The 25,568-nt window shown below is 38.2% G+C and overlaps 1 protein-coding gene across 2 annotated transcripts in view; it reads left to right on the forward strand.

Annotated features, from left to right (window-relative positions):
- The window catches only part of Nme7 (NME/NM23 family member 7), a 225,000-nt gene that overhangs the window by 153,453 nt on the left and 45,979 nt on the right, over positions 1 to 25,568 (forward strand). For both annotated transcript variants that reach the window (XM_008824912.2, XM_029559528.1), the window contains exon 11: positions 21,077 to 21,184. In XM_008824912.2, coding sequence (XP_008823134.1) covers positions 21,077 to 21,184 — 108 coding nt within the window. The remainder of the gene's footprint in view (positions 1 to 21,076; positions 21,185 to 25,568) is intronic.

Below are 25,568 nucleotides of genomic sequence, written 5' to 3' on the forward strand. Positions count from 1 at the left end.
AGCCTCTATTGGGAGAGGAAGGCTGTCTATCTTACGAGTTTATATTCATACTCACATACCAAGGAACTCAGAAAGTAAGCGACTATGACCAGTAATAGTCATATATAGAGAGATTAGAAATACATGTGAAAACATCTCAATGTCAATTGCCTTAAAATGAATTTTTCTGTATGAAACTGTGTATTTTAACAACGAAGTGGAGATCTTTTTTAAACGTTAAAACCTCATTTAATTTTATGTCTTGTAGAGGTTATAATGAGTAAAAGAATGTACAAGCGCAAAAAAAAAAAAAACAAAAAAAAACCACGCAGAGTAACCTGTGAGGTACTTCAAGAAATTATTTAGGCCATCATCTGAAGGCCATATTGATTAGTTTGTATTTACTTCAGTGGAAGCGGTAGAAGTTTCATGGCAAAACTTAAGTGTGTGTAAGGGGGGCGGGGGGAGGTAATGTAATCACATTTGTTTTGTGAGTGTGTGTGTGTGTGTGTGTGTGTGCGTGTGTGTGTGTATGATGTATGTGTGTATTCGTGTGTGTGAGAGTGGGTGCACATATACCATGGTGTGCATGTGGAGGTCAAAGAACAACCTTGGGGTCAGTCCTCACCTTTTACCTTGTTTAAGACAGGGTCTCTTTGTTGTTGCCTGCTGTGTATCCCAGACTAGCTGCGTTCGAGCCCTAGGGATTCTCCTGCCTGCCTCCCATCTCACTGCAGGAGCACTGGTATTACTGAGATGCATGCTGCTGTGTCTGGTTGTATACGATTCTGGGGATTCAAACTCAGGTCTCATGTTTGCATGGCAAGCACTTTGCCCTCTGAGTCATCTCCCCAGCCCCAAATCTGTATTTCACAATTGCTGTGACTGTAGAAAATTGGTTAGAAGAGAATAAAGAAATACTACTAGGGATGTTGAGGCCTGGGGCTTAAAAAGGTGATAGTGGAAGGTTTTCAAAATACCTTTTGTAAACAGAGAAGAACTTGTTAATGATTTGGTTGTGTGCATAAGCTGCAAGGTAATTTACTACAGATGAAAAAATATTTGAAAGGAATGACTGCTATAATTTGGAATTGACACAGGAACTCTTATCAAAATACCAAAGCCTGTTTAACTTTGTTCATTTGTAAATGCTTCCTTTAGTTATTGATTTAAATTTTAGACATGTATAAATTGTCTTTACTCTAAGAAGTAGGAGATAGAAATAAAAAAAATAAGGGGTGGAAAGATGGCTCAGAGTTTAAGAGCACTGACTGCTTTTGCAGAGGACCCGGGTTTGATTACCAGCACCCACATGGTGGTTAACAACAGTCTGTAGCTCCAGTTCCAGGTGATCCGATGACATCTTTTGACCTTCATGGGCACCACATGAAACAGGTGCCTCTACCTACCTACATGTAGGCGATACACTCCTACACATAAAATAAGAGTAAAATTAAATTTAAAAAGAAAAATGACAAAATACTTTCAGTCCTGAGTTTAAACTATTACTTAGGTTTGTATTTGGAACTCATTCTCATTAAAAAATGTTGAGTATGTCTGCTTTATTTTGTTATTTGTTTATAATGTTTTATTTATTATTTTTATTTTTTGTGTATGAGTGTATTGCCTGCATGTGTGTAAGCACCCATGTTATGCAATTCTCGTGGAGGTCAGAAGAAGGCATCGGATCCCCTGGAACTAAAGTTATGGACAGTTGTTAGCCACCATGTGGGTGCTGGGAATTAAACCTGGGTCCTCTGCAAGAGCAGCCAGTCCTTTTAACAGTTTCACGGGGCTGGACAGGTGGCTCAGCAGTTAAGAAAATTGGTTGTTCTTGCAGAAGATCCGGGTTCAAATCCCAGCACCCACATGACAGCTAACAACTGTCTGTAACCCCAGTTCCAGGGAATCGGACAGCCTCTTCTGACCTCTGCAGGCATTGCATGACACAGGTACACTTACCTACATGCAGGCAATACACACATACACATAAAATAAAAATAATAAAACTTTAAACAAACAAATCTAATGGCTTGGGACTGGAGAAATGGCTCAGCAGTACCATAAAAGCTCGTACTGCTATTGCAGAGGACCTGAGTTCAGTTTTCCCAGCACCTATATTGTGAAACTTACAACCATTCATAACTCCAGCTCCAGGGGGATCCAGTACTACACTTTTGTACATTCACACACACAAACACACACACACACAGAGAGAGAGAGAGAGAGAGAGAGAGAGAGAGAGAGAGAGAGAGAGAGAGAGAAAGAGAGAGAGAGAGAGAGAGGGAGAGAGAGAGAGAAGGATCTAATGCTGCACTCCTCTACATACAAACACATAAATGCATGAACATGCACATGCACACACACACAAAAGTAAAAATAATAATAAATCTTTAAAAACTAGTGGACTGGCAATAATGTGCTTTTACTCATCTATTTAGATATTAATTTTAATTTTGCAGGTTTTTTTATCCTAAGTTTTGTAAAAGAAAAAAATTCACCCTACTATAACCAGTGGATGTTGCTTTCTTGTTAGTTCTGCTTTGGAAATTCAGAAGTGGGTGGACTTAGTTGGTGAGAGTCCAAAAACAAATGGACTGTGAAAACGCATTCTTTAAAAATTTGCCAGCTAAAATCCACTTTATATGTTTTTTCAAATCTACAATCTATGGGTGTCTCTGTTACTTCATTTCCTTCTATAAATGTGACCTAAGTCATGTGTTACATTTAGAAAGTACATGGGATTGTTCTGGGTTTTGGCCTTTAAGCATTCCTATTAAATAGCATCATTTGCTGCTAGGAAATGTGACAATTACCAAGATGCCACGCTCATTGCTGTACAGAAGGCCAATGCAATGCAAGCTTAATCATTAATACCATAGTCTCTGCAGCTTCAGGGCTATGGAAGTGAGAACTATCCTTATCATTGGTCAGATTTCTCTGATTTTATGGCTTAAATATGTCAGTGTATGTTGACTTTGATGAGCACATAACACCAACCGTGGTCCTCCTTTGCCAACTTGTCCCACGTCAGCCTCACTTCAAGTCTCTAAACTTTCCTCCCATTGCTGCAGCGGCAACATGCACAGTAAGCTAGGTCCAGAGGATTTAATTTCTCTCTCTGATTTAGTCATTCATTCAGTCATCCAACCAAACATTTGCAGCACTCTCAAGGGCCATTGTAGGTCCTGGAAATAAAAAGTTGAACACCATATTTTCCCTAGTCCAGAACTTATATCCTAGAAGAAGGAAAGATTTTATAGTTATTAATAACAATAAAGTCTTATCATTGCTGTGATTAATATTGGTTAGAAGGAAAAACTTATGATCCAATAAAATTGGAAAGTGCTAAAGAGGGACTAAGGAGGTGGCCCAGCAGTTAAAAGCATTGGCTTTTCTTGCAGAGGACCCAGGTTCAGTTTCCAGCACCCACATGGTGGCTAACAACCACCATTAATTCCAGCTTTAGGAAATCTGATCCCCTCTTCTGGCCTCAGAGGACACTGCATGTACATGGTACACTTATATACATGTAGGCAAAATACTCATAACATTTTTTAAAATCTTAAAAATTGGGAAATACTGTAAATGAAGTTAAGCAAAATTCTCCAGTGCAAGGTTCTAGAGCACCTCAAATGTTGATATGCATTGTAAATATCTAAAAATAGTATATTAGTCAGGGTTCTCCAAAGAAACAGAACTTGTAGAATGAATATATATGTATAGAAATTTATCAGCTTAGCTCACAGGATAGAGTCCGAGTAGTCCAACAATGGCTGCACCACACTGGAGAGGCTGAGAATCCGTAGTCGCTCAGTCCATGAGGCTGGATGTCTCAGTAGTTCCAATCCGGTGCTGAAGGTCTGACAAATTCCAAAAGATCAGCTAGTCTTCAGTCTACAGCAGCAAGACTGCTGTGGCCTGTTATACAGGCTGCCATCAGAAGGTAACACCAATATTTAGGGTGTGTCTTCCAGCTTCAGATGATTCAGTTAAGAAGATCTCTCTCATTTCAGTTAATCCCAGACCCAGTCAAGTTGACACCCAGGATTAGCCATCACAGATAGATATATCAACTATCATCTGATATCAAGTAGTTTCCAATTTTCTTACTAAAAGTTAAAGATGGCAATCAGGGTAAGAAGAAATCCCTAGCCATAGCTCTTGCTTAGTTGCCTGCAGAGACCCTGAAGAGACATAAAGAACTTTGAAACACAGATTTTACTTTTTGGGAGCAAGAGAAAACTAAACAAGCTTACAGGAATCTGTACTTCAAACTTTTATCTTCTTTATTTTCAGTATGTCCCACCCCAAGTCTCCTCGTCCAGTGATGAATGCTACACTGATGTGGAGCCCTCGGCTCTTCCTCACTATTGAATTTCTCATCAGAGTTAGAAAGTCTCTCTTTGTCCTGTTATTGAAACTTACCCTGATACACTTAAAGCCATATCTGCATTTTTAAAATCTATTCTCTATTCAGTGAAAATGATTGAAGGAATTTGGAGAAGGAAGGTGTTTCTGTCTGTTGCTTTTCTTCCTTTCGATACTGAGACAGTGGAGGTGCATTTAGTTTTGACCTGCTTCTTCTTTGCGTATACCCTGAGAGTCAGTATTCTTATCACATCTACAGGCCCATAATGTCAAGGACTAGAGTTCAGCCTCTGTGAACATGTACAGGAAAACACCTACATTAAGATTAAGATGTTCATGAATATAGGCAGCAGCCCACTGTAGTGAAACTGACTTTGCAACCGATAGAAATTGCAAATTTTTTCATACTGCATTGTACTTATAGATCATTTAGAGTCCCATAGTCATCATTATTTGAAAATAGTAGGCGTCAGGCTCCTGAGATGGCTTAGTGGGCAAAGGTGCCTGCTGTCAAGCCTGACGGCCTAAATTCAATCCCTCGAACTCAGATGGGGAAGGGGAGAATGGGCTCCCACAAGTTTGTCCTCTGACCTCCACATGCATACTTGGGCATGTACATATACCCATATCTACACCCACTCAGAATAACTAAATGTTAAAATTATTTTTTAAAAAGAATACAAGAGTTATCATGTTGGCTGCTAGAACTTAGTATTTATATTACACTGTATCACAAAAATATGATTAAAATATTTGAGTATCAATCCTACATATTTGTGCTTTTAAAAACGTGACTTGGAGAAAAGTTCATAGGCTTCATCAGCCTGTCAAAAAGGTGGTTGGGATAAGGCAAGATTAAGAACCCTTGTCCTGGAGAACAAGGAGATATACAGATGTCTGATAAGGATCCCTGAATTGGAAGACATCATCTTAACCCAAGACAGTTTTTTTCTTCATTTCTTTCCTAGCATTAATCTTCCCTTTTTCTTTATGTTCAGTCATCTGGGATATACCTTGTTAGAAGACTTCAGCAATTCTTCTTGTTCATTCTCTTAACCTCTACCCATCACTCATATTTATATTAAGTTAGATTATATTTATTCATTAATGGTTATTTGGATAAATTAATTCCTTCTCCATTCACCAAGTATTTTGTTGGTACTTACTACATTTTAAGTACTCCTCTAGAGAATGGAGAGATCGCAGTCAACAGAACAAGCAATAAGCCTTGCCTCCTTAGATTCTACATTCTACTGGAAGTAATAGACCAGGAGCAGAACTTAAAAAGTAAAATTCACTGTGTGCCTAATGATGATGACAAATACTGTGGGGAAAACAATGCAGGGAAACAGAGTTGCCAGGAAAGAAAGAGTTGGCAATTTAAAGCTGAATGAATAAGGAAGGGTTCACTGAAAAGGTAACATGGTTATAGAGTTGACAGAGGCGAGGGAAGTTCCCTTAACAATCCAGGTGAAGGGAACAGCAAACACCAAAGCTGGGATGTGCCCAGTGTGTTAGAAGAAGCCATGAGGCCATTATGACTGGAGTGCAGTGAACATGGGGAGAATGGAAGTTGGGGAACATATGTGAAGGGTGGTAAATAATGGAACCATGTCCCTCAAACTCATTTAAGTGTTCTGAGTGAGATGGGAACCATTGGAGTGGTTATCAAAGGGCCAACATGATCTTACATGTTTTCGTGGCAAATTTCTGGCTTCTGTGGATCCAAAAGCAGGAGGAAGAATGAATAATGTGTTCTAGGATATGCTTTATAGTAGGGCTGAGGAGCCAGGCCAACTGGGTTCTTTATCAGTAAAATGCCACTTGTTTCTTCACCAATAAAATAAAAGGAAAAAGAAAAAACTAATGTGAGGTTTAAGTCAGGTAATGTGGATAAGCTTCTTAGAGCAGTACTTAGCATAGTATAAATATTACTGGCTAATTTTCCTTACTTTTCTTTGACTTCCTAGGAAATGTGTCATGAGACATCACATAGCAATATGATAGTAAGAATAATGGAAACACTTAAATGAGTTTGAGGGACATGGTTCCTGGATTGAAGCACTGACACTTTAAAAGAAAAACTTCACTCTCAGGGTCATTTAAACAAGAGTGGAGCCGGACCGCTTCTGATTTCTCTCAGAACTGTATCTCAAAGGACTTCCTCTGATATAATAACATCAAGTATGATATGGGAAAGGCATGAAAAATCTTTGATAAGAGTTTTTACAAAGGAAAAAAGTTGTTCTAACCCTACTGATTCACCACAGCATAGAAAACTACAAACAGGTGTCTTCACTTTATTCCCGTATGTTGCTTGCAAGGTTTCTAGGGAATACATTGTTTTCGATGTTATCACTGCTTTCTTACTCTTACTTACAGTGTTCTGAGAGGGGCATAACTGAGTCACAAAGTAGAAATGGAGAACATGGCATATGATTAAAGCTATGCATTCAGCTTAGCTCTTAAGAGTTAATTACATCAGGATTCCAAATAATTGTAAGGTTGATTACATTGTTTTTCTTAAAGATCAGTTAATTATAAACAAGCTGAGAACACAGTATATAAACAGAAGAAGTACCTAGTTCTAACTCTTCTCAGCCATATGATTAACTTGGTTTACAAGGTAATGCAAAAATTCAATTTGTAAAGACTTATTAGAATGTCATTACCAGAAATATCATACCCACACTGGATATTGACTGTAGGAGAGAGGGCGAGTAAATTAGGAAGCACCAGATTCTGCCTTTGGAATTAGAATCTTATTCTTCACATGGACATGTGTTGGTTGTAGTAAAGCTAAAATTATTTGAGATTAGGGGAGCTATTGACACTGACTGTATTATAGAAGTGGAAAATTAATAAATGAATGAAAAAACAAAACTTAATAGTAATTACTGTTTCTTAAGTAAACTTCATTGCTTTATTTGTCTAAGGAACAATGAAAACCATACCATTACGCTGAATTAGTTATGAGTATGATAATAGCAGCATATGGTTGTTGGTCTCCTATTTTGGTGATAGAATAATCCCACAGTTGATCAGAAAATTAGATGGGAAACTTTTTTTAGTGTAAGATCTTCACCATTCCTATTTTGTATCCTTTAAGAAAGAAAAGAAACTTCTAAAGGAATGATGTCATGTGTAAAGATAGAAACTCAGGCAAGGAACTCACCAAAGTTAGGTGCATCAATAGGCATAAGTTCAAAATTGAATAACATCAAGTCAGATATTTATTGAGATCTAACAGGAGCCAAGACATTTGTAGATATTTTCTTGTAATCTATTACAAGAAGAAAATAGAGCCAGGCGTGGTGGCATAAGCCTTTAATCCCAACATTCAGGAGGCAGGAGCAGATGGATCTTTGTGTGATACATAGAGAGTTCTAGGCCAGCTGGGGCTACAGGGAGACCTTGTCTCAAAAAGACAAAAAAAAAAAAAAAAAAAAAAAAAAAAAAAAAAAACCAAAGTATTTTAAAAATTTAAAAAGAAAATATAAGTTTACAGGCAATGGTAAAATAAACTGACCTCAGATAAGTGCTTTAAAGGAGGCACAAAGTATGATAGGACTTTTAGGGAAAAAGAGGAATGATTCTATTTCTTTTAGTAAGAGCAAAAGATTTCACAGAGATTGTGATCTAAGTAGGTGAATCCCAAAGATTGGAATTTCTGCAAAGTGAAATGAGGATCTCCTCTTTCAAGGTGAGGGATAGTATAGGCATAAAGGCAGCAAAATTTAAAAACTTAGTTTGAAACATTGGATGGACCATTGTAGTGAATAATGGTACTGAGATCATAATAAATAATACTTTTCTCTAAAATTCTTGATTTATGAAGTGAATAGAAAAATGAAATACCAGATTTAGTCCTAACAATGATTTGCCGGGCTGTAGGTACCATTATTTACTGACATTACTGTTTTATTTACAAGGAGCTAGAGCATATACATAGGCAGTGACCTATCCAGGTCACTCAGCTTACTATAAATCTGCACAGATCTCTGAACCATTCTCTGTATTCTGACAACTCCACCAGACCGTACTGTTAGATTAGGAATGAGCATGCCATTCTAGCAAAGCTATGAATATGCAAGAGGGCTGCATCATTAGCCCTCCAATCTCTGGTTTTCCCACCAATTCTAATGAACAACTTGTTCCATATATATTTTCTCAGTCACCTATAGAGAACCAGAGCCACTTGTTCCATCAGAGGCTGAGCAGTTTGATAGGATGTGCTTACTTGCTGAGTTTGCTCCCCCTCATTGGCCTCTGCCACTTACAGAGTGATGCAGATCACATATCTTTTTTCTTTTTATATTTTGTTATTTTTATTTTATGTGCATGAGCATATTGCCTACATATATGTAAGTGCACCTGTGTCATACAATGCTGGCAGTGATCAGAAGAGGACATTGGATCCCCTGGAACTGGAGTTATGGACAGTTGTTAGCTGCCATGTTGCAGAGGAACTGAACCCAGGTCTTCTGCAAGAGCAGCCTGCACTCTTAACTGCTAAACCATCTCTCCAGCCCCCAGGATATCATACCTTTCTCCTTGAGTAGTTGAAACTGCAAATATTAAAACTCTTACCAGGCATGGTGGAGCACATCTCTAATCCCAGGACTTGGGAGGCGGAGGCAGGAGAATCATGAGTTCAAGATCAGCCTCTACTATATATTAAGGATTAAGGTCAAGGCTAGCCTGAGTTACATGAGACCCTGAAAAAAGAAACAGGAAAATAAAAACCACTTGTAAATGTCAAAACTTTGTTAATTACTGAACTATCCTAGTGATTTTCCAAACTGGTTCCTTTCTAAAAGTCATTCTTTAACTAGTGCTTTCATTTATTGGCTCAATACCAAGTACTTTTCATATGTCAAGTATTTCTAGTCCATAGGATACAGTGGTGCTGGGGAGACTGACAAAAATCCACTCTCTGGCAGAATCTTTGTTTTAATAATAAGACGGACAACAAACAAGTAAAATAAATACTGTGGAGTGGGGCATGATATGGGAGATGGGAAAAAGAAAGCTGTCTGAAGACCTATAGTAAACATGTCTCAAGGAGTCTTGCTGCTACCAGATCAAAAGCAATGACTGTGCTTCCAGTGTACCGGCTTCCCAGAGGCAGAGAGAAGGTCAGAAGAGCATGGAGAATGGACTGTAGTTCTCAGAGCATTCTCACAGCATGTGTGGCTATAACAATGCACCATCCATGCATCATCCACAGTTTATGTTCAGGTATCTAAACTGATACTTAGTTCCCTCCATTATTTGTGCTTAGTAGTATTTGTGTGGGTCATTCCCTGGTTCTTCTTCGACCTCCTCTGGCAGTTGCTACACTCTCACACTCTCAGAACTTTAGTATGTTTTATGCTTTCCTGTAATAAGTGTTAGTGTCTGAACACAGTATACCAGTTACTTGCTGAAAATACATTTGCTTCCTTCTACTATCCTGTAAACATGGGGAAAGAAAAGAGTTTTTGTTTTTTTGTTTTTTCACTGATATTTTCTAATCAATAGTTAATATGTATTCTTTTTTTATTGAGCTTTTGCAACTTCATACGACAGTTCTTAATCAAATCTGGACCCCCTCCCCCATTGATGCCTCTACCATACCCCCACCAAACCCCATGTATTCTGCTGTACATGCTAAGTCCTATTCATTCAGGAGTTTGTACCCAAGTGTCCCTGAGCACAAATGATCCACTGGAGTCCAGTCAACCCATCTAGTGACCGTATATAAAAGTCATACTCCATCACCCAGCAGCAATCAGTCTCTGATAGTTCTCAGTCTAGTGTCAGCCCACCACCCATTTCTTTCCTCCCATGTATTTTTTTGAAACAATGAATGTTAGTTTAGGTAAAGATGTGAATTAAATATCGTTTTTTTCAATAAATATTGGGGATAACTATTTTCTTTAAACTTGAGGCTGGACATATAACTCAGTGGTAGAGCACTTACCTGGCTTCTGTGAGGCCCTAAGTTCCATTTCCAGCACCACAAAAACAAGTTACCTTATCTGCTTTCCATTTTCTTTTAAGCCATAGGACCCTTTGCTCTGAAGGTCTTAAAAGTCCAATCAGACATGTCCTTCTGACCATCAGAAGGACGGACTTAGGTTTCCCTGACACAGTGCACACTGGGATGAGGCATAAGCCCCATCTGGAGCTGCTGGCATTTTGGAATCCCAGGAGGCCCCTGCACATGTGCTGACTTTATCTTCCTGACACACATGTGCTGCTTGTCAACTGCAGATGTCAGCTCCTGAGCTCTGCTTAGGACAATAGGCTTTGCCTTAAGATGGAAGGAAAATATTCTTAAACCTCCTTGAGCCACTAGGAAATGACCATTTTTGGACACAAAATAATTTGTCACTTTATAAATCTATCAGTAGGAAAAGCCAAAGCATGCTAGTGATGAATGATGATTTGTGTCAGTGATACTGGGCCACAGTGGTCTTAGGATGTCATCACTAAGGCATTTTATTTCTATCTCGGTGTGACAGTCCTACTGCTTGCAAGGCCAAAGAGAGGGATTGGGGGGTCCCTCAAATGTGACCATGGAAGCACGTGTAATCCTTTTACCATTGTATGTTGGTTTTTGTTTGTTGACCACCAAATAACGAGCAATAACCATTACTTCTATAAAGTTAATTACGAGCATATTTTTGAAGGTCCTTAATTCAAATTCAACATATTTCATGTGAAAAAGGAAATAGCTATGTTTGTCAGGACACCTGCCCTTGCTTTCAGAAGACTGTGCATATCAGAATGAGCCAGTGTGAATCTCAAGGCCCTGCAGCATGATCTTCAGTAGCTTTGATAAGTGGTCAGGAGGCTTTTTCAAATAACCATAACTACAATGTTCAGACCAGATAGTTTCTCTTGGCACAATGCTCCTACCCAGTGCTCTAGGTAAGTAAAATTCACAAACCTATTAGTGTCAACTTATACACAGGAAGGTGGAGTATATTTTACTTCCTTTTTGCAGTTATTATTTTTCAAATGCTGGCTTTCCTTTTAAGATACCCCCCAACCCCCAGACTCAATGTGACTTGCTTTCCTTCACATTCCTGTGCCATTGAGTGTCTTCTCATCTGGCAGTGAGTGTAGGTGCCTTTGTGTGCCCATCACTTCCCCGTCTACAAATTAGCTGGATCAGTGTTACACATCTTTGCTATCTCTACTACCAGAAGGATGCTCTATCACTGTGTTCTCAGACTTTTATGTACATCAGAAATACCTGGGAATCGAGTTAAACCAAAGATTGTTTTGGCTTATTTGCTTTGTGATGGACCCAAGGTTCTGCATTTATGATACATTCCAAGGTGATGTGAGACAGTTGGTTCACAGACCACATTCTGAGTGACAACAACCTAGTAGGCTTTCAGCAAGTGTCAGTAATGTTATTTGTTTCACCTACGGGGGAGAGAAAAAAAACTTTGTAAAGTATTTCATTTCTCTGCAATATATAAAAAAACACTAACAAGTGAGTGGAAATTTAAGTCAACAATTATGGGTGACTGAAGGTGTTGGATGTCTTTTCTCCCTGATTTATCCTTTTAATTAGTGGAAATGGGCTTTACCTTATCCCTTTAATAAATATAAGACCGGATGAGATTATGTTTCAATAACTTCTATTTCTGCCTCACTGGACTCAGAAACAAAGGGTTTCAGAACACATTTTCACTAACCTGAATTGTCTAGTGTTTTTCTAACTTTCGCTTCTGTTCAAGACAGTCCAGCTTTGAGGAACATATATAGTTGTCTCAGTAAATTCTAAAATCGATTAATGAGTATCTTACTTCACAATCAAGAACTATATATAAGTAGTCTCCTCTTAATTGCAATTTTGCTTTCAACAATTTTCAGGTACTTACAACCAGCTAAGGTCCAAAAACATATGGAAAATTCTAGAAATATTTGATACATTTTAAACAACTTTTATTTTAATATGCTATTATAATTTTCTTCTTTATATTATTGTTATTAATGTCTTATTGTGCTTAATGTATAAAGCCAACTTTATCCAAAAGTAAATAACTATAGGAAAAACTACAGCACACATAGTGTTTCATGCATCTGCTGGGGTCTTGGAACATATTCCCTGAAAACTGAAGGTCAACAGTATACTCATCATAAATTCTATAAAATTTTTCTTCCCTTTTTTGATTGAACTCAAAAGTGGGCAGTAACTCAGCAAGTAAGGCGTGCATCTGCAGGCTTTGTAACCGTAGCCGTGAAACCCATGCCTCTTATTCAGAAGGAAATACCATGTTGGGTCTCCATTTCTCCCCAAGTATAGTATGAATTAAAGACTTTCCCGGGAGATTATGCCTACTTCAAACTTTGATTGTCTACATTAACATATCTGCGTAGGACTGCACTCATTTTTTCTGGTTACTTTTATAGAAATAGTTGGTTTGCTTTTCTCCTATGAAATGTAATTAATGCATGTTTTTTTGTAGTGAGTCAACTTGATCCACGTATTTTTTTTTAATTACTCTCTCCAGACCTCCAAATTTCTATGTGAATCTAATTCCTCACAAGTCAAATCAGGTAAACTGAAATCAAGGAAGATACCTCTGTTCAGTGAGAGGTGAAAAGAAGCATTTAAAAATAATTCTGTTATTTTCCTCCCAATTATTTAAGTAGTTTGTGATAACTACTACCATACCCAAATATGCAAAATTATGGAAAAGAACCAAGACCCAAGAAAACAAAATTAATTGTCTACTTTTCAGAAATAACAAATACTAATTTGGGCCTTTTGCCCTAAAGTATTATATTTCATGTATATTATAAAAATAATTAAGGTCATCTAACAATAACATTTTATAACATCCCATTTAACTAAGCTTTACTGTTCATTAATAAAATTAAATATACTTTTGTAGGACCAGGGAAGTATCTCAGTCAGTAAAGCGCTTACAAGAGAGACCTGAGTTCAATCCCTAGACAATCCCTAGAACCCATGTGGGAAAATTCAGATGTAGTGGCATGCTCTTATAATCCCAGCACTCAGAAGGTAGAGTAGAGGATCCCTGAGGCTTGCTGGTCATCCAGCTTCCTTGGTCAGCTCCTGGCCAGTGAGAGACCCACTCTCAAAAAATGGACTGGACAGCTCCTGAAGAAAAACACCCAAGCATGTCCTCTTGACATGCACATGTCTACGTGCACATGAACACACAAACACATGCATCCACAGCCCCCTATAGACAGAAGCATGTATACATACACGTACACACACACATACATGTGCACAAACATACACAGTCAAAAAGACTTGTTTGACATGGTTATTAAAAGCTGCATATTGTTCATGAATTTACACTTAAGTCCTTGCACAAGTTTTTATTATTATCTTAGAATCAGTTTCTGCTGATGAAGTTGCTGAAACAATGTTCATTTAAGTATTCTTTGGTTTTATTCTTTCTAAAACTACAACAGTAGCTTTACAATGTTTTAAATTATTTCATGGTTTCTTTTGACTTTTCTCTGAGTAGCAAGACTTAGGTTGGTTCCTAAAACACATTATCATACAAAATAATGTCTTGGTATTGGGAATAGTAATTAACCTGGGGCAGTCATATGCAGGAAGCCCTACAGTGAGCTGCATATACAGGGTGACTTGGTAGCATGCACTGCACAGCTCTGTCCCCATCTTGTCACACATGACACATTAGGCAGTGCAAATGGCCTAATTCAGTTTGCACGTGAATCTCAATTAAGAATGAATACTCTTAGCCAAAACAGGAATTTGTCTTCTAAATTTTTGGCCTTCGGTAAAGAATTTTATTTGCTAAACATACTATAATTATATTCTAAACTCTGAGTCAAACCAGCTGTGATGGTTTGAATGATAATGTCCCCCATAGGCTTCAAGTATTTGGACATTCTGTCCCCAGATGGTGGCGCTGTTTTGAGAGGTCTTAGAATGTGCAGCTATCTGGAGGAAGCACATCACTGGGGGTGGGCTTAGAGAGTTCTTAAGCCTTGCCAGATCTCCAGTCACTCTCTTGTTTCCTGTGCCTGCTAGATGTAGAGCTTAGCTTCTGCTCCTCTTCTGCAGCCACCTCTGCCACCATGCCTCCCCACCAAGATGGACTGTAATTCCCCTGGAACCGTAAGGTCAAATAAATTCTTCCTTCTATAAATTGCTTGGGTCAGTGTTTCTATCACAGCAACAGAAAAGTGACTAATATACCAGCCAAAGGAATATTTAAAAAAGGAAAGTTGGCTAATTGGTAATGTTAGTCTAGGTACTAGGTACTTGGAGTAATACTTTTTTTGCGGGGGCAGGGCAGGGTCTCCCTTTAGCTCCATCTAGTCTGGAACTCTCTGTGTAGACCAGGCTGGCCTCCATCTCACAGAGATCCTCCTGCCTCTGCCTCCTGAGTGCTAGGATTAAAGCCGTGCCTCACCATACCTGGCTTTGGAGTAATAAATTTTGACAGTCTATTAACTTGTTACATCTCAAATCTCTCCTTTAATCGTGTTTGAAAACAGAATTCAATGTAGAAGCAGTCATATTTCAAAATGGTTTTGTTACATAAGCCTATGTACCACAGCATTGACTAAAAATAGGACTTCTGTAACATAGCTTATTAATCAAGAAAACTGCTTAGAGCAATCATGTTCTCTGGTTACCTTGTGGGTTCCTTTGAGGACTGTCCACTTACGAGCTGAGAAATGGTGCCTAGAGCCTGGGTCCTATGTATAGAGCCATTTTAGTATTTGCATAAGTCTCAAGTTTGAAGACCTCTACTGGTAAAGGATCATCTAAAACTAACATTTACAGATGTGGCCACAACTTTTCCCTTACACAGTCGAAATACTTGAATGTTACTGAGATAACTCAGTGTAAATTCTGGCTGTTGTATTGTATTTCCCAGAGTTCATCTTTAACTCTTTTGCAATTCAGTCTCTGTGGCATGTTCTTATTACTTACATGATTTTAGAAATATGTGTGTTTCATAAATCATGATGGTGTGTAATTTTTGACTACGTGAAACATCGAAAGGCCTAGAAGAAGGTAGATGGAGAAGCATGTGCACCACATAGGAAGTCCCTCCTTGCGTGAGGTGTGCTGAATGCTACAAGAGACTAAAATGAGCAAGTCCCTAGTGCAATTCCAGCGCCTTTGCCAACTCTAGGAAGAGAGGCATGGTTTTCTACGTGTGTAGTAAATACTAACTGAGCAACTTGGCTAGACAAAGTTTTTGTTATTTAGGATAAAACACTGAACCAAAAATAATTTAGGTAATGATTTTGGGGTTCTCAAAGGTTGGAATAGCCTTGCATTATCTAGCCTGAGCACCTGGAACTATAGTGACACCACTGGGGATTGAAGGAGAGAAATGAGTCAGTGTTGGCAGTAGAGGTGGGTGGGGAAGGCACCCCAGGGGACAGGTGCCCTTTGGAATCCTACAGAGGACAGGCCCGGAGTTACCAGCACACATTCCAGTTACTTTGGGATGACAATATTGAAATTGCTTTTTCTGTGGTCTTTCTAAAATACTCAGCTATATAGAAGTTTGAAGGCATTTTTAAAAATGATTACTTCATTCCAATTGTAAACGGAAAAATTGAATTTTTGTAATACACTCAGAGTGTTCCTTTGGCAGAGAAAAGCAGAGATCAGATAATGTAGAAGAGAATGAGGAAATAGAATGTTTTTTTGAACTGCAAATTTGGTGTTTCAAGATTATAGTCACAATTTATAATCCTAACAGGAAAAGGGAATGAATTTTATGAGAGGATAAAGTTGCCTTAGAATATAACTCTGAAGGAAGGTTTTGTTTGGGGGGTGGGGGGGAAGCTATTAGAGACTCTGAGAAAAATAAGCAATTCCCTGATGGCAGCACCTTTAATCAAAATTACCCAAGTAATGTGCTCTGATCTATTAAAAGTTTTATTAGTAGAATATTAAACATATTCTAAGCACAAATGGTTGAATCTTTTGGACACTAGTACTAATTCCAGGGTCTCATATGTGACAGGCGAGTGTTCTGCCACTGAGCTACAACTCCTTCCCTTCTTTTCCTTTCTTAATTTTGAGATCTCACTAAATTATCTAGGCTGGCCTTGAACTCACCCTGTAGCCCAGGCAGATCTTCAAAATTATGATCCTCTCATGTAGCTGGGATTATAGGCCACACCACCAATCCCAGCAAAATGATTCCTCTTTAGGAAATAATATAACCAAGGACATATGCTCACTATTGACAACCATGATGAACAGAGTTTATTCTTCCTTTCTAAATGAGACACTTGCCTCAAAGTCATAATAAGAGTGTGAATTAGCTGGACGTGGTGGCACAGGCTTGTAATCCCAGCTACTCAGGAGGCTGAGGCAAGAGGATTGTGAGGTGGAAGACAGTCTGGGCAATTTAGTGAGAACAAGTCTCAAGGTAAATAAAAATTGAAAATAAAATAAGTCTGTAGATCTATTACTGAAGAACACAGGGAGAGCAGAAGAAGGTGGAGGAAAAGGAGGCAGAGCAAAAAAAGAATGTGAATTTAGGCTTTACAGAGGAATATGTGTTTCTAAAATAGGCAGTAGTAATATGTAAGCCCAACAAATAAGCTGAAAGATCATTTACTAAACCCAATCTCATGTTTAGGTGGCCTTTCATACTATTTGAATGTACCAGAAGATTCCTTTGCTCTTGAGGAAATTCAGATATGTCTTAATATTGTAAGTGGAGAAATCACTTAGGAAGATACACTGTTAATCTAATGCTATTCTGATAAATTGTCCCCATCACACATATATGCCATATGCTCCTTTATGTCAGTGACATGAGCAGTAACATCCCAAGTCAAAGTCACATAGCAGGTCACTTTGAGAGCTATGGGGGAAGAGTTCTTGTTTTCATTCTCAGGTATGTGCTCCCTAGTTTGTAAAAAATCTGATAAGCAAAAGCATCAGTGCACAAATAGATGAATTGATCTGGGGAAATGGCTCAGGGGATAAAGTACTTGCCACACAAGTGTGAGGACCTGAGTCAGAGCCCCAGAACCTATGCAAAGCCAAGCACAGTAGCACGCATCTGAAATCACAGGGCTCCTATGGTAAGATGGAAGGCAGAGGCAAGCAAATCCCCAGAAGTGCATGTGCCAGCTAACCTAGTATACACTTCAACAAACAAGAGTCCATCTCCAACTAGCTAGGGGGCAAGAATCAACCCGAGATTGTCCTCTGAATTCCAGATATGCACTGTGCCATGCATATGCCCACACACATATGAACATGCACACACATACACACACATCATGCACTCACACATACAAAGATGAATTAAAGAAAACCCAAGTGGGGATTACTTATATGTCAAAGGAGTTTCTTTCCTTGAAATAAGCATTTCTGAAGAATGTAATATTTTCCAAGGAGCCTGGAGCATTGGTAATTAAGAGGCCTTGTTTCTCTACCACTAATGAAGAATATAAGCCTGGGCATGCTAATCCTTTCGTTCATCCATTCACTCATCCACTGAATCATTAATACTGTTACTCCATGAATCTTTCATGAGCTTTCAATGTGGTGAATATGTGAAGATCATAAACCCTGCCATTAAGGTGTTTATAGATTACAAGAGTAAGGTAGGTGTGTAAACAAATGGAATCAAATTTTGATGATGGGGCAAGGAGGCCTGTTAGGAGACTGCCACAGTCTAAACACAGTAACAGAATAAACTGTAGTGGTAATGTTAGACTTGGGACATGGGGAAGGATGCTACCTCAAAGGACAAGAACCTGCATGATATGATAGACTGGAGCTGGGGCTCAAGGAGAGAGGCTTTGGGGAAGATTTCAAAACTTTTGGCCAAGGTTAGTTGGCTGAACTATGGTTCCTTTCATGAAGAGAGGGAATTTGGGAGGAAGAAGAGTTTGGAGGTCAAATAGCAAAGATTAATTTTGGACAAGTAGGGAATAAGATTATGGTAGGATGACCAGGTGATATTCAGCCTGGAACTCAATGTAAAAGGGCTGGGTAGAAGTTTGAGACTAAAGAGACATTTGAAGAGATGTGAAAGCAGTAAATGAGATGGGTCACATAAAGCCAGAAGATAAGAAAAAGTATGAACTCTGTGTGGTGAGAGGATGGAAATTCAGGAGCTGGAGAAAGAGACTGGATAATGGCACAGGGAAAGCTTCAGCTTAAGGGAATGGCCCAGAGTGGTAAATATCAAGAGACTCACAAATGAAGAGAATCTATGCCAAAGTTTAGACTAGCGTTGCCCCTTGCCAAAGCAGTTTAGGTAGCATTATGGGAAGAAAGGTGGGAGTGGAGCTTATTAAGACTTCTCGAAACAGAAAGAGGTGGGACAGTTTTTCTTATTCCTTTTTATTTTAATTTTAAATTTTATTTCAGTTTTATGTGTATGAGTATTTTGCCTGCATGTATATAGGTGTACTCATGTCATGCAATGTCCATGGAAGACAGAGGAGGGTAGTGGATTCCCTAGAATTAGAGGTAGAGATGGTTGTTAGCAAACATGTGGGTGCTGGGAACCAAACCTGGGTTCTCTGCAAGATCATCTTGTGCTCTTAACTGCTGAGCCATCTCTCCAGCCCCCAGTTTTCTCATTCTTGCATCTGTCTTCTGTGTTATTGAAGACTTTAGCGGAGTAGCTGACTATGGAAGCAGTGTGACCTATGCAATAACAGCAATATTCCTTGAAGTACACACAGCCTTAGAATAATTAAAATTTCTCTTCTTTTTTGTTTTTGCTAGTCACCATTTTACTTGGTCTTTTTTTTTCTGTCTTAGACTTACAGGTCATTCTTTAAGATAGAATTCTTCCTCCCACTGCATGATTACCTGAGCAGAATTTTTAGTCTTTGCAATGAGATATGAAATAACCAAGCGTTTGATGGAGCTGGGCAGGTAGAGTCCCCGAGAGGGATGAATATGCCAGGAATTTGGTGGACTTTGAAAGACAATTGACTCTCTAAGTGCAAATAAATATTGCTTTCTAAGGAATCTTATATTCTCAACATAACCTATCATTTATAAATGCTGAAGTACCTTTTAAAGATTTATTATGGTATTAGATGAAATTTTTGTTACGTAGTATTGCCTTGATATATCTGATAATTCTTTCTGCTCCTATAAAGGAAGAGGATTGTGCATGGTTGGTATGGTTTTCACCATAGAGTATAAGCAGCAGAAAGAACATGAGTCTGTTAGGAATAATTAGGGAAAAATCTATCAGAGAGTGAAAGGAGAAAGTGATCTGTGACCGTTAACTTCACTTTTAGCATTTCACTTTGTGTTTTTATTCTTATATGCATAAGATGCCTATATGAAATTTCATTTTATCAATACTTTTTTTAAATGATCCAAAATGAAATCTATACACTAGAAGTAGAGGCTGTTCCGAGTACAACGTGGCATGCTGCTTTATAATATACCTTTTTATGATAAGTAGGGGTGCTCTAAGAGTACAGCAAATACACACCCCTGGCCACACAGCCCCTTATCATTACTATCAAGTGTTACAGACTGTACACAGTTGTATGTACTACTCTTGTATATGATTGGTAGCATAGTTGTTTGGTTTTTTTTTTTTTTTAACACCAATGCCATTACAAATAGGTGGGTAGTACATTGTGCCACATCATGACTAACAAAATGTCACAAGATGATAGGAAATTTGCAGCTCCATTATAACTCAGGGACCACATTCAGATATGTTCATATGGTTACACATGGTGGTAATTAAATGAAAATGTTTAAAGCGCCCTTACGTTTCTGTGAATGCTGCTCAGTTATTCTTGCACTATAAGCTGTGCCTGTCACAGTTCTCATTTCCAGGTCCATAGAGGTGATGCATTCAATAACTTGGCCTTTTAGTCTACTATTTTCCTTTCTTCCAAGATGGTAGACCTCACCTTAACTTCAGCCATGATTAGACCTTAAAACTGGCCATTATCAATCCCTTTCTCCATATCTGGTGGTCTCCACTTGATCTTAGCCACAAGGCTGAGAACACATATGCCAGGTAATCTTAGTTTCAGTACCCTGCCACTCAATTTTCCAGCTCACTTCTAACTCCTCTGTCTCAGTAATTATCTATCCCAGTAGCTGGACAAAATCTGTCCGTCTGCCTTTCCACCATCTGTCCCTCCTCCAAGACATAGTGCTTCACTTCCTTTCCTACTTAAGATTTTCCGCAGAAGTTGTTACTCCCTTGTGTCTCTCTTACTTGTTGTATCTAATGGTAACACCCACAAACCTCATTAAATTCAGATCTATTGGTTATGATTTTTCTCCCTAAAGATGAGCTAATGCTAAAGAGATGCAACTACACCATTTTATTTACTCTTTAAAATCAATGCTATCAAACCAGGCATGGTGGCGCACGCCTTTAATCCCAGCATTCGGGAGGCAGAGGCAGGCGGATCTCTGTGAGTTCAAGGCCAGCCTGGTCTATGTAGTGAGTTCCAGGCCAACTGGGGCTACAGCGAGATCCTGTCTCAAAAAGACAAAAAAAGTTTTTTTGTTTAAATGTTTAAACGAGAAAAATTCCTACTAGTAAATGGAAATGTTTCAGTGCTTGAAATTTTTATATATTCATGTTGTTGCCATGAAATATTAGCACCCTTAATGTATAACTTGTATTTTAGAAATAAAATAATCCAATTGTTTCATGTAACTAATGATTTTCTTACTAACACCATATGACTAACGTATATGTGTATGTATGTTTCTTAGGAGATTGCCCGGCATTTACGTCCTGAGACCCTCAGAGCAGTCTTTGGTAAAACAAAGATCCAAAACGCTGTTCATTGTACAGATCTGCCAGAGGATGGGCTCCTGGAGGTAAGAAGGGAAGGCGTCCTCTTCATATTTCAGCTCATAAATAATCTCAGCAGTTCTTGCACAGAGAAACCCTTTACTAGTCTTAGATTACACTAGTTTTGGCCATCTAATAACATCACACTAACTAATGCAATAAATCAGATGTACCTAAGCACAGTAGAGTATACCTGTGGTCCCAGGTGCCCCAGAGGTTGAGGCAAAAAGCAAAAGAATTTCTTTCTTTTTCCTCTTTAAAAAGATTTTTGTTTAACATTTTATTTTTATTTATATGAGTGTATTGCTTGCATGTATGTAAGTGTACCTGTGTCATGCAGTGCCCATGATCAGAAGAGGATGTTGGATCCCCTGGAACTGGGTTTATGGATGGTTTTTAGCTACTTTGTGGGTACTAGGATTCGAACCTGGGTTCTCTGCAAGAACAACCAGTACTCTTAACCACTGAGCCATCTCTCCAGCTCCCACAAAAGAATTTCTTCATTTCAGGAGTTCCAGACCAGCCTGAGTAACACAGTGAGAATAATGAGAGCTCTGCTTTTACTATTCTGCATATGTGAAAAGCTAGTCATCAAAGAATTAAGACCTTTGACTGGCATGTATTATAGTTTTAAAATAATTTCATAAGCAAGAAACTATAGCCTCACTTAAATCATGCAGAATATATATTATACCAGGTAAGTGACAATACTACTAATATTAAGTTGATAATCATAAAATATTCTAATGAAGCTTAAGAAGTACATCATAAATATGATGGCATTAAAAACAGTAGCTCCATTTATCGGTACTTTTTATATACCAAGTTTGACTATGATAAATGCTCTGTGTAAATAATTTCTGTTTATTGTTGTAGTAATTCTAATAGGCTGGTATTATGTCTTACTTTTCAGGAAAATGAAATCAGTACTCAGAAAGCTTTAACATCTTCAAATCGAATAGTTAATATACAGAACTGTGTTTTAGTCATATCTATTGAATTAACATTAATATGAATTAACATATAATAAATAATTGTTTAAAATAAGTGCAATATAACCTGATTTTGGATTAAGAAAGTTATTTTCAATTGTAATCAACATGAATAACTACTAAGAAAGTAAAAGATGATAAAGAGGTTCCTCAAAAAATTGAAACTATAAGTGCCCCATTATCCAACAGTTCCAGTTTTGGGTATATAGCCAAAAGAATCGAATACAGGGGTTCAAAATGACACTGATATGTACATGTTCATAGCAGCACTATTCATAACAGCCAAAATCTGTAACCATTTCAGATACCCATCAACAGGTGAATGGAGATGAATGGATCAATAAAATGTGGCACATACATGTGAAGGAATATTCTTTTTAAGAAAGGAATTCTCCCAGGTCCTGAAACATGAATGAGCCTTGAGGCCATTAGGCTAAGTGAAAAAAGTCAGTCACAAAATGGGAGATACTATATAATTGCTGTGACATGAAGTGCCTAGAGCGGCCAAATTCTAGGGGCAGAAAGAATCATGGTGGTTGCCAAAGTCTAGGGTAAAATAAGGGGAAATTATCACTAAGTTGGCAGAGAGTGAGTTTTGTGGTAAAGAGTTACGGAGATGGGTGATGAGAGTTGCACAACAATATAAGTATAGTTAAAATTATTCTGTACACTTAAAATGGGGAAACAATAAGAGAGTCATTGCTAGGCCAAAGCAAGGAAAGAATTTTTAAGAAAAAGACTTTTTAGGGCTGGAGAGATGGTTCAGCAGTTAAGAGTACTGGTTGTTCTTGCAGAAGACCCAGGTTTGAATCCCAGCACCCACATAGCAGCTAACAACAGTCCATAACTCCAGTCCCAGGGGATCTGACAGCCTTTTCTGTCCTCCTCAGGCATTGCACGACATGAGTGCACTTACCTACATACAGGCAATACACACATACACATAAAATAAGAATAATAAAATATTTTTGAAAAGACAAAAAAATACGTATATATTATCAGGTATGTCTGTGACTTTTGTTCATATAACTTGAAATAGATTATTGTTGCATACAATTTATGAAAATATTTACAAAAGGATTAAAATATTTCCAACAAATTACACTGGGTATTTATTTCACTGCAAATTACTGACTGTGCAGTCTAGAACCCTAATAAAAAAGCACACTCTGTCAGCCTCCAGCATGTGACTGATTCATGCGAATGTGACCTTGCATGAGTCACTTTCCTCCCATGGCTCACTGCTAATCAGTCTAATAAAATAGGGAATGCTGATGAAACCAAAGATGCTTCTTCATTAGGGGTAAACGAGTTGTAGGCTGTTACTCGGCTTTATATATGGTGCTGTGTGTTCCTAGGTTTTCAAACTGAAATGCAGGATAAAAACAGGGGAGCACTTCATTTTTAAGATATGTTATCCATGGGGCTGGAGAGATGGCTCACCGGTTAAGAGCACTGACTGCTCTTGCAGAGGACCCAGGTTCGATTCCCAGCACCCATATGGCAGCTATGAACCATCCTTAACTCCAGTTCTAGGGCAATCCGAAGCCCTCTTCTGACCTCTGCAGCATTGCACTGCATGGGTGCACTCACGTACATGCAGGCAATACACTCATACACATAAAATAATTAAAAATAATAAATAGAAATATTTTTTAAAAGATATGTTATCCATGAAGGAATATACTGCAGACGGAGAGTGACCATTGTCTTTATTACCCAGTTCTGATCTTTTGGAAAGGCAATTTGAAACAAAATGCTAAGTCAAGGATCACAAAGAGAACAGGTACAGGCAGACTGAATTATCATCCCATTTCTGCAGCAAGAATGGGAAGCAGAGAGCATGTTGCTTCTCTTTCATCGTGCCCTACTCTGATGTTTACCAAGCTGTCTGTTTCCGTGCCGTATGTGTAGAGCTCCAAAAGGGTGCTTTCAATTTCTACTTTTCATCATCCATTACTATATATCTTTTATAACAGCCTGTTTTACTTGTAGGCATTTCGGTAGGATCTCAAAATCAAACAAAACTACTTACTGTTCTCCTAGAGCTCATAGTAGGTTTGAAAGGTCAAAGATCTTAGCATGCAAATAAAAATCTGTTTTCTTTGGATATCGCTAGTCATAACAAAGTTACTTTTGTGGTCATAGGAACAAGTGTTAAGGCTGTACTTACAACATGAAATGCCCTGGAATGTTGCTTCACTGGTGTTGTTATGATACTCTGTGGTTACAACTATGACATTCTTAAATTTATGTTTTGAAAGCATTAATGAAAAAACGATCTCCTCTGCTACTAACTAGAGTGCCTATTTATCTACTAATGGCAGAGTTTCTTTTATTTCTTTAATACCACATAATTACATGAAGCATTTCATTACAACAGCATTCAAATATTCAATAACAATTTCCAGAGCTAAGATGCACCTCTTTCAAAATTGGCTGTAAATTTTCAGGTTTACAGTTAAATTAATATGGTCATACAATATTCTACTCAGTATAAACCTTATAAGATGTAAAATTGAATGAGGTATTAACCTTTAAAAAAGACCTCCATTTCATTTTAAAATACACTGTTTCATACAGAAAAACTCATTTTTAATTCTACTAACACTTAGATGTTTGCACATACGTCTCTAATCTCTATATATCTGATTATTACTAGTCATAGTTGCTTACTTTCTGAGGTCCTTGGGACCTGAGCATGGATATAAAGTCATCAGGTAGATTTCAATGGTAATGTTTTTCACATCTAATTAACATGAAGCAAATTTTTATGCTTCTTCCTCAAATAGAACTCATTTTTTTATTTATTGAATTTTTTGTGTGTATTTCATCCAGAACATCCCAAACAATCTTATTCATCTATATACCCACATCTCAAGTGGCACCCTCCCATAGCCTCCTCCCCCACTGGAGCCCATATACTCTGTTATTCCTGTTAATGTCCACTGTGTTGTCAGAGCCCCCAACCATTCCCCAGTGCTTGTCCATCCACTGAGTCTAATCAGCCTATCTAGAGTTTCTTGTTTTAGGAAGATCAGCTCTTCTTCATCTAGCAGCAAGCAGTTGCCAATATTCCTCTACATAAGATTGGGGTCTCCTGTTCATTTTCCCAGTTCTATGCTAGGTTACTCTCTGGGAGTCTCTTGAGCTACCCTGGCCAAAAACTCAAAGGAAGGTATCTCTTGTCTCGCATTGTTTCTTGTTATGTAGCCTTTAGCTATACACATGGACTCTTAAAGAATTATATTGATCCCTTTAATTTTTAATTATACTTTCCTTTTGGGTGTTTAAGACCATGCAGCTGGCCCAGAAAAACCAATTTATTTTTACTCTTAAGGTCATTTGAGGATCTCTTCCTTAGGGGTCACAAGGGCTTGGGAGGAGCCCCTGGCTCCTTTCTTTTACCAGTTCTGCC

This window comes from Nannospalax galili, unplaced genomic scaffold (genome assembly GCF_000622305.1).
Source record: "Nannospalax galili isolate Female #2095 unplaced genomic scaffold, S.galili_v1.0 scaffold1189, whole genome shotgun sequence".
In the NCBI taxonomy this organism is placed as follows: domain Eukaryota; kingdom Metazoa; phylum Chordata; class Mammalia; order Rodentia; family Spalacidae; genus Nannospalax; species Nannospalax galili.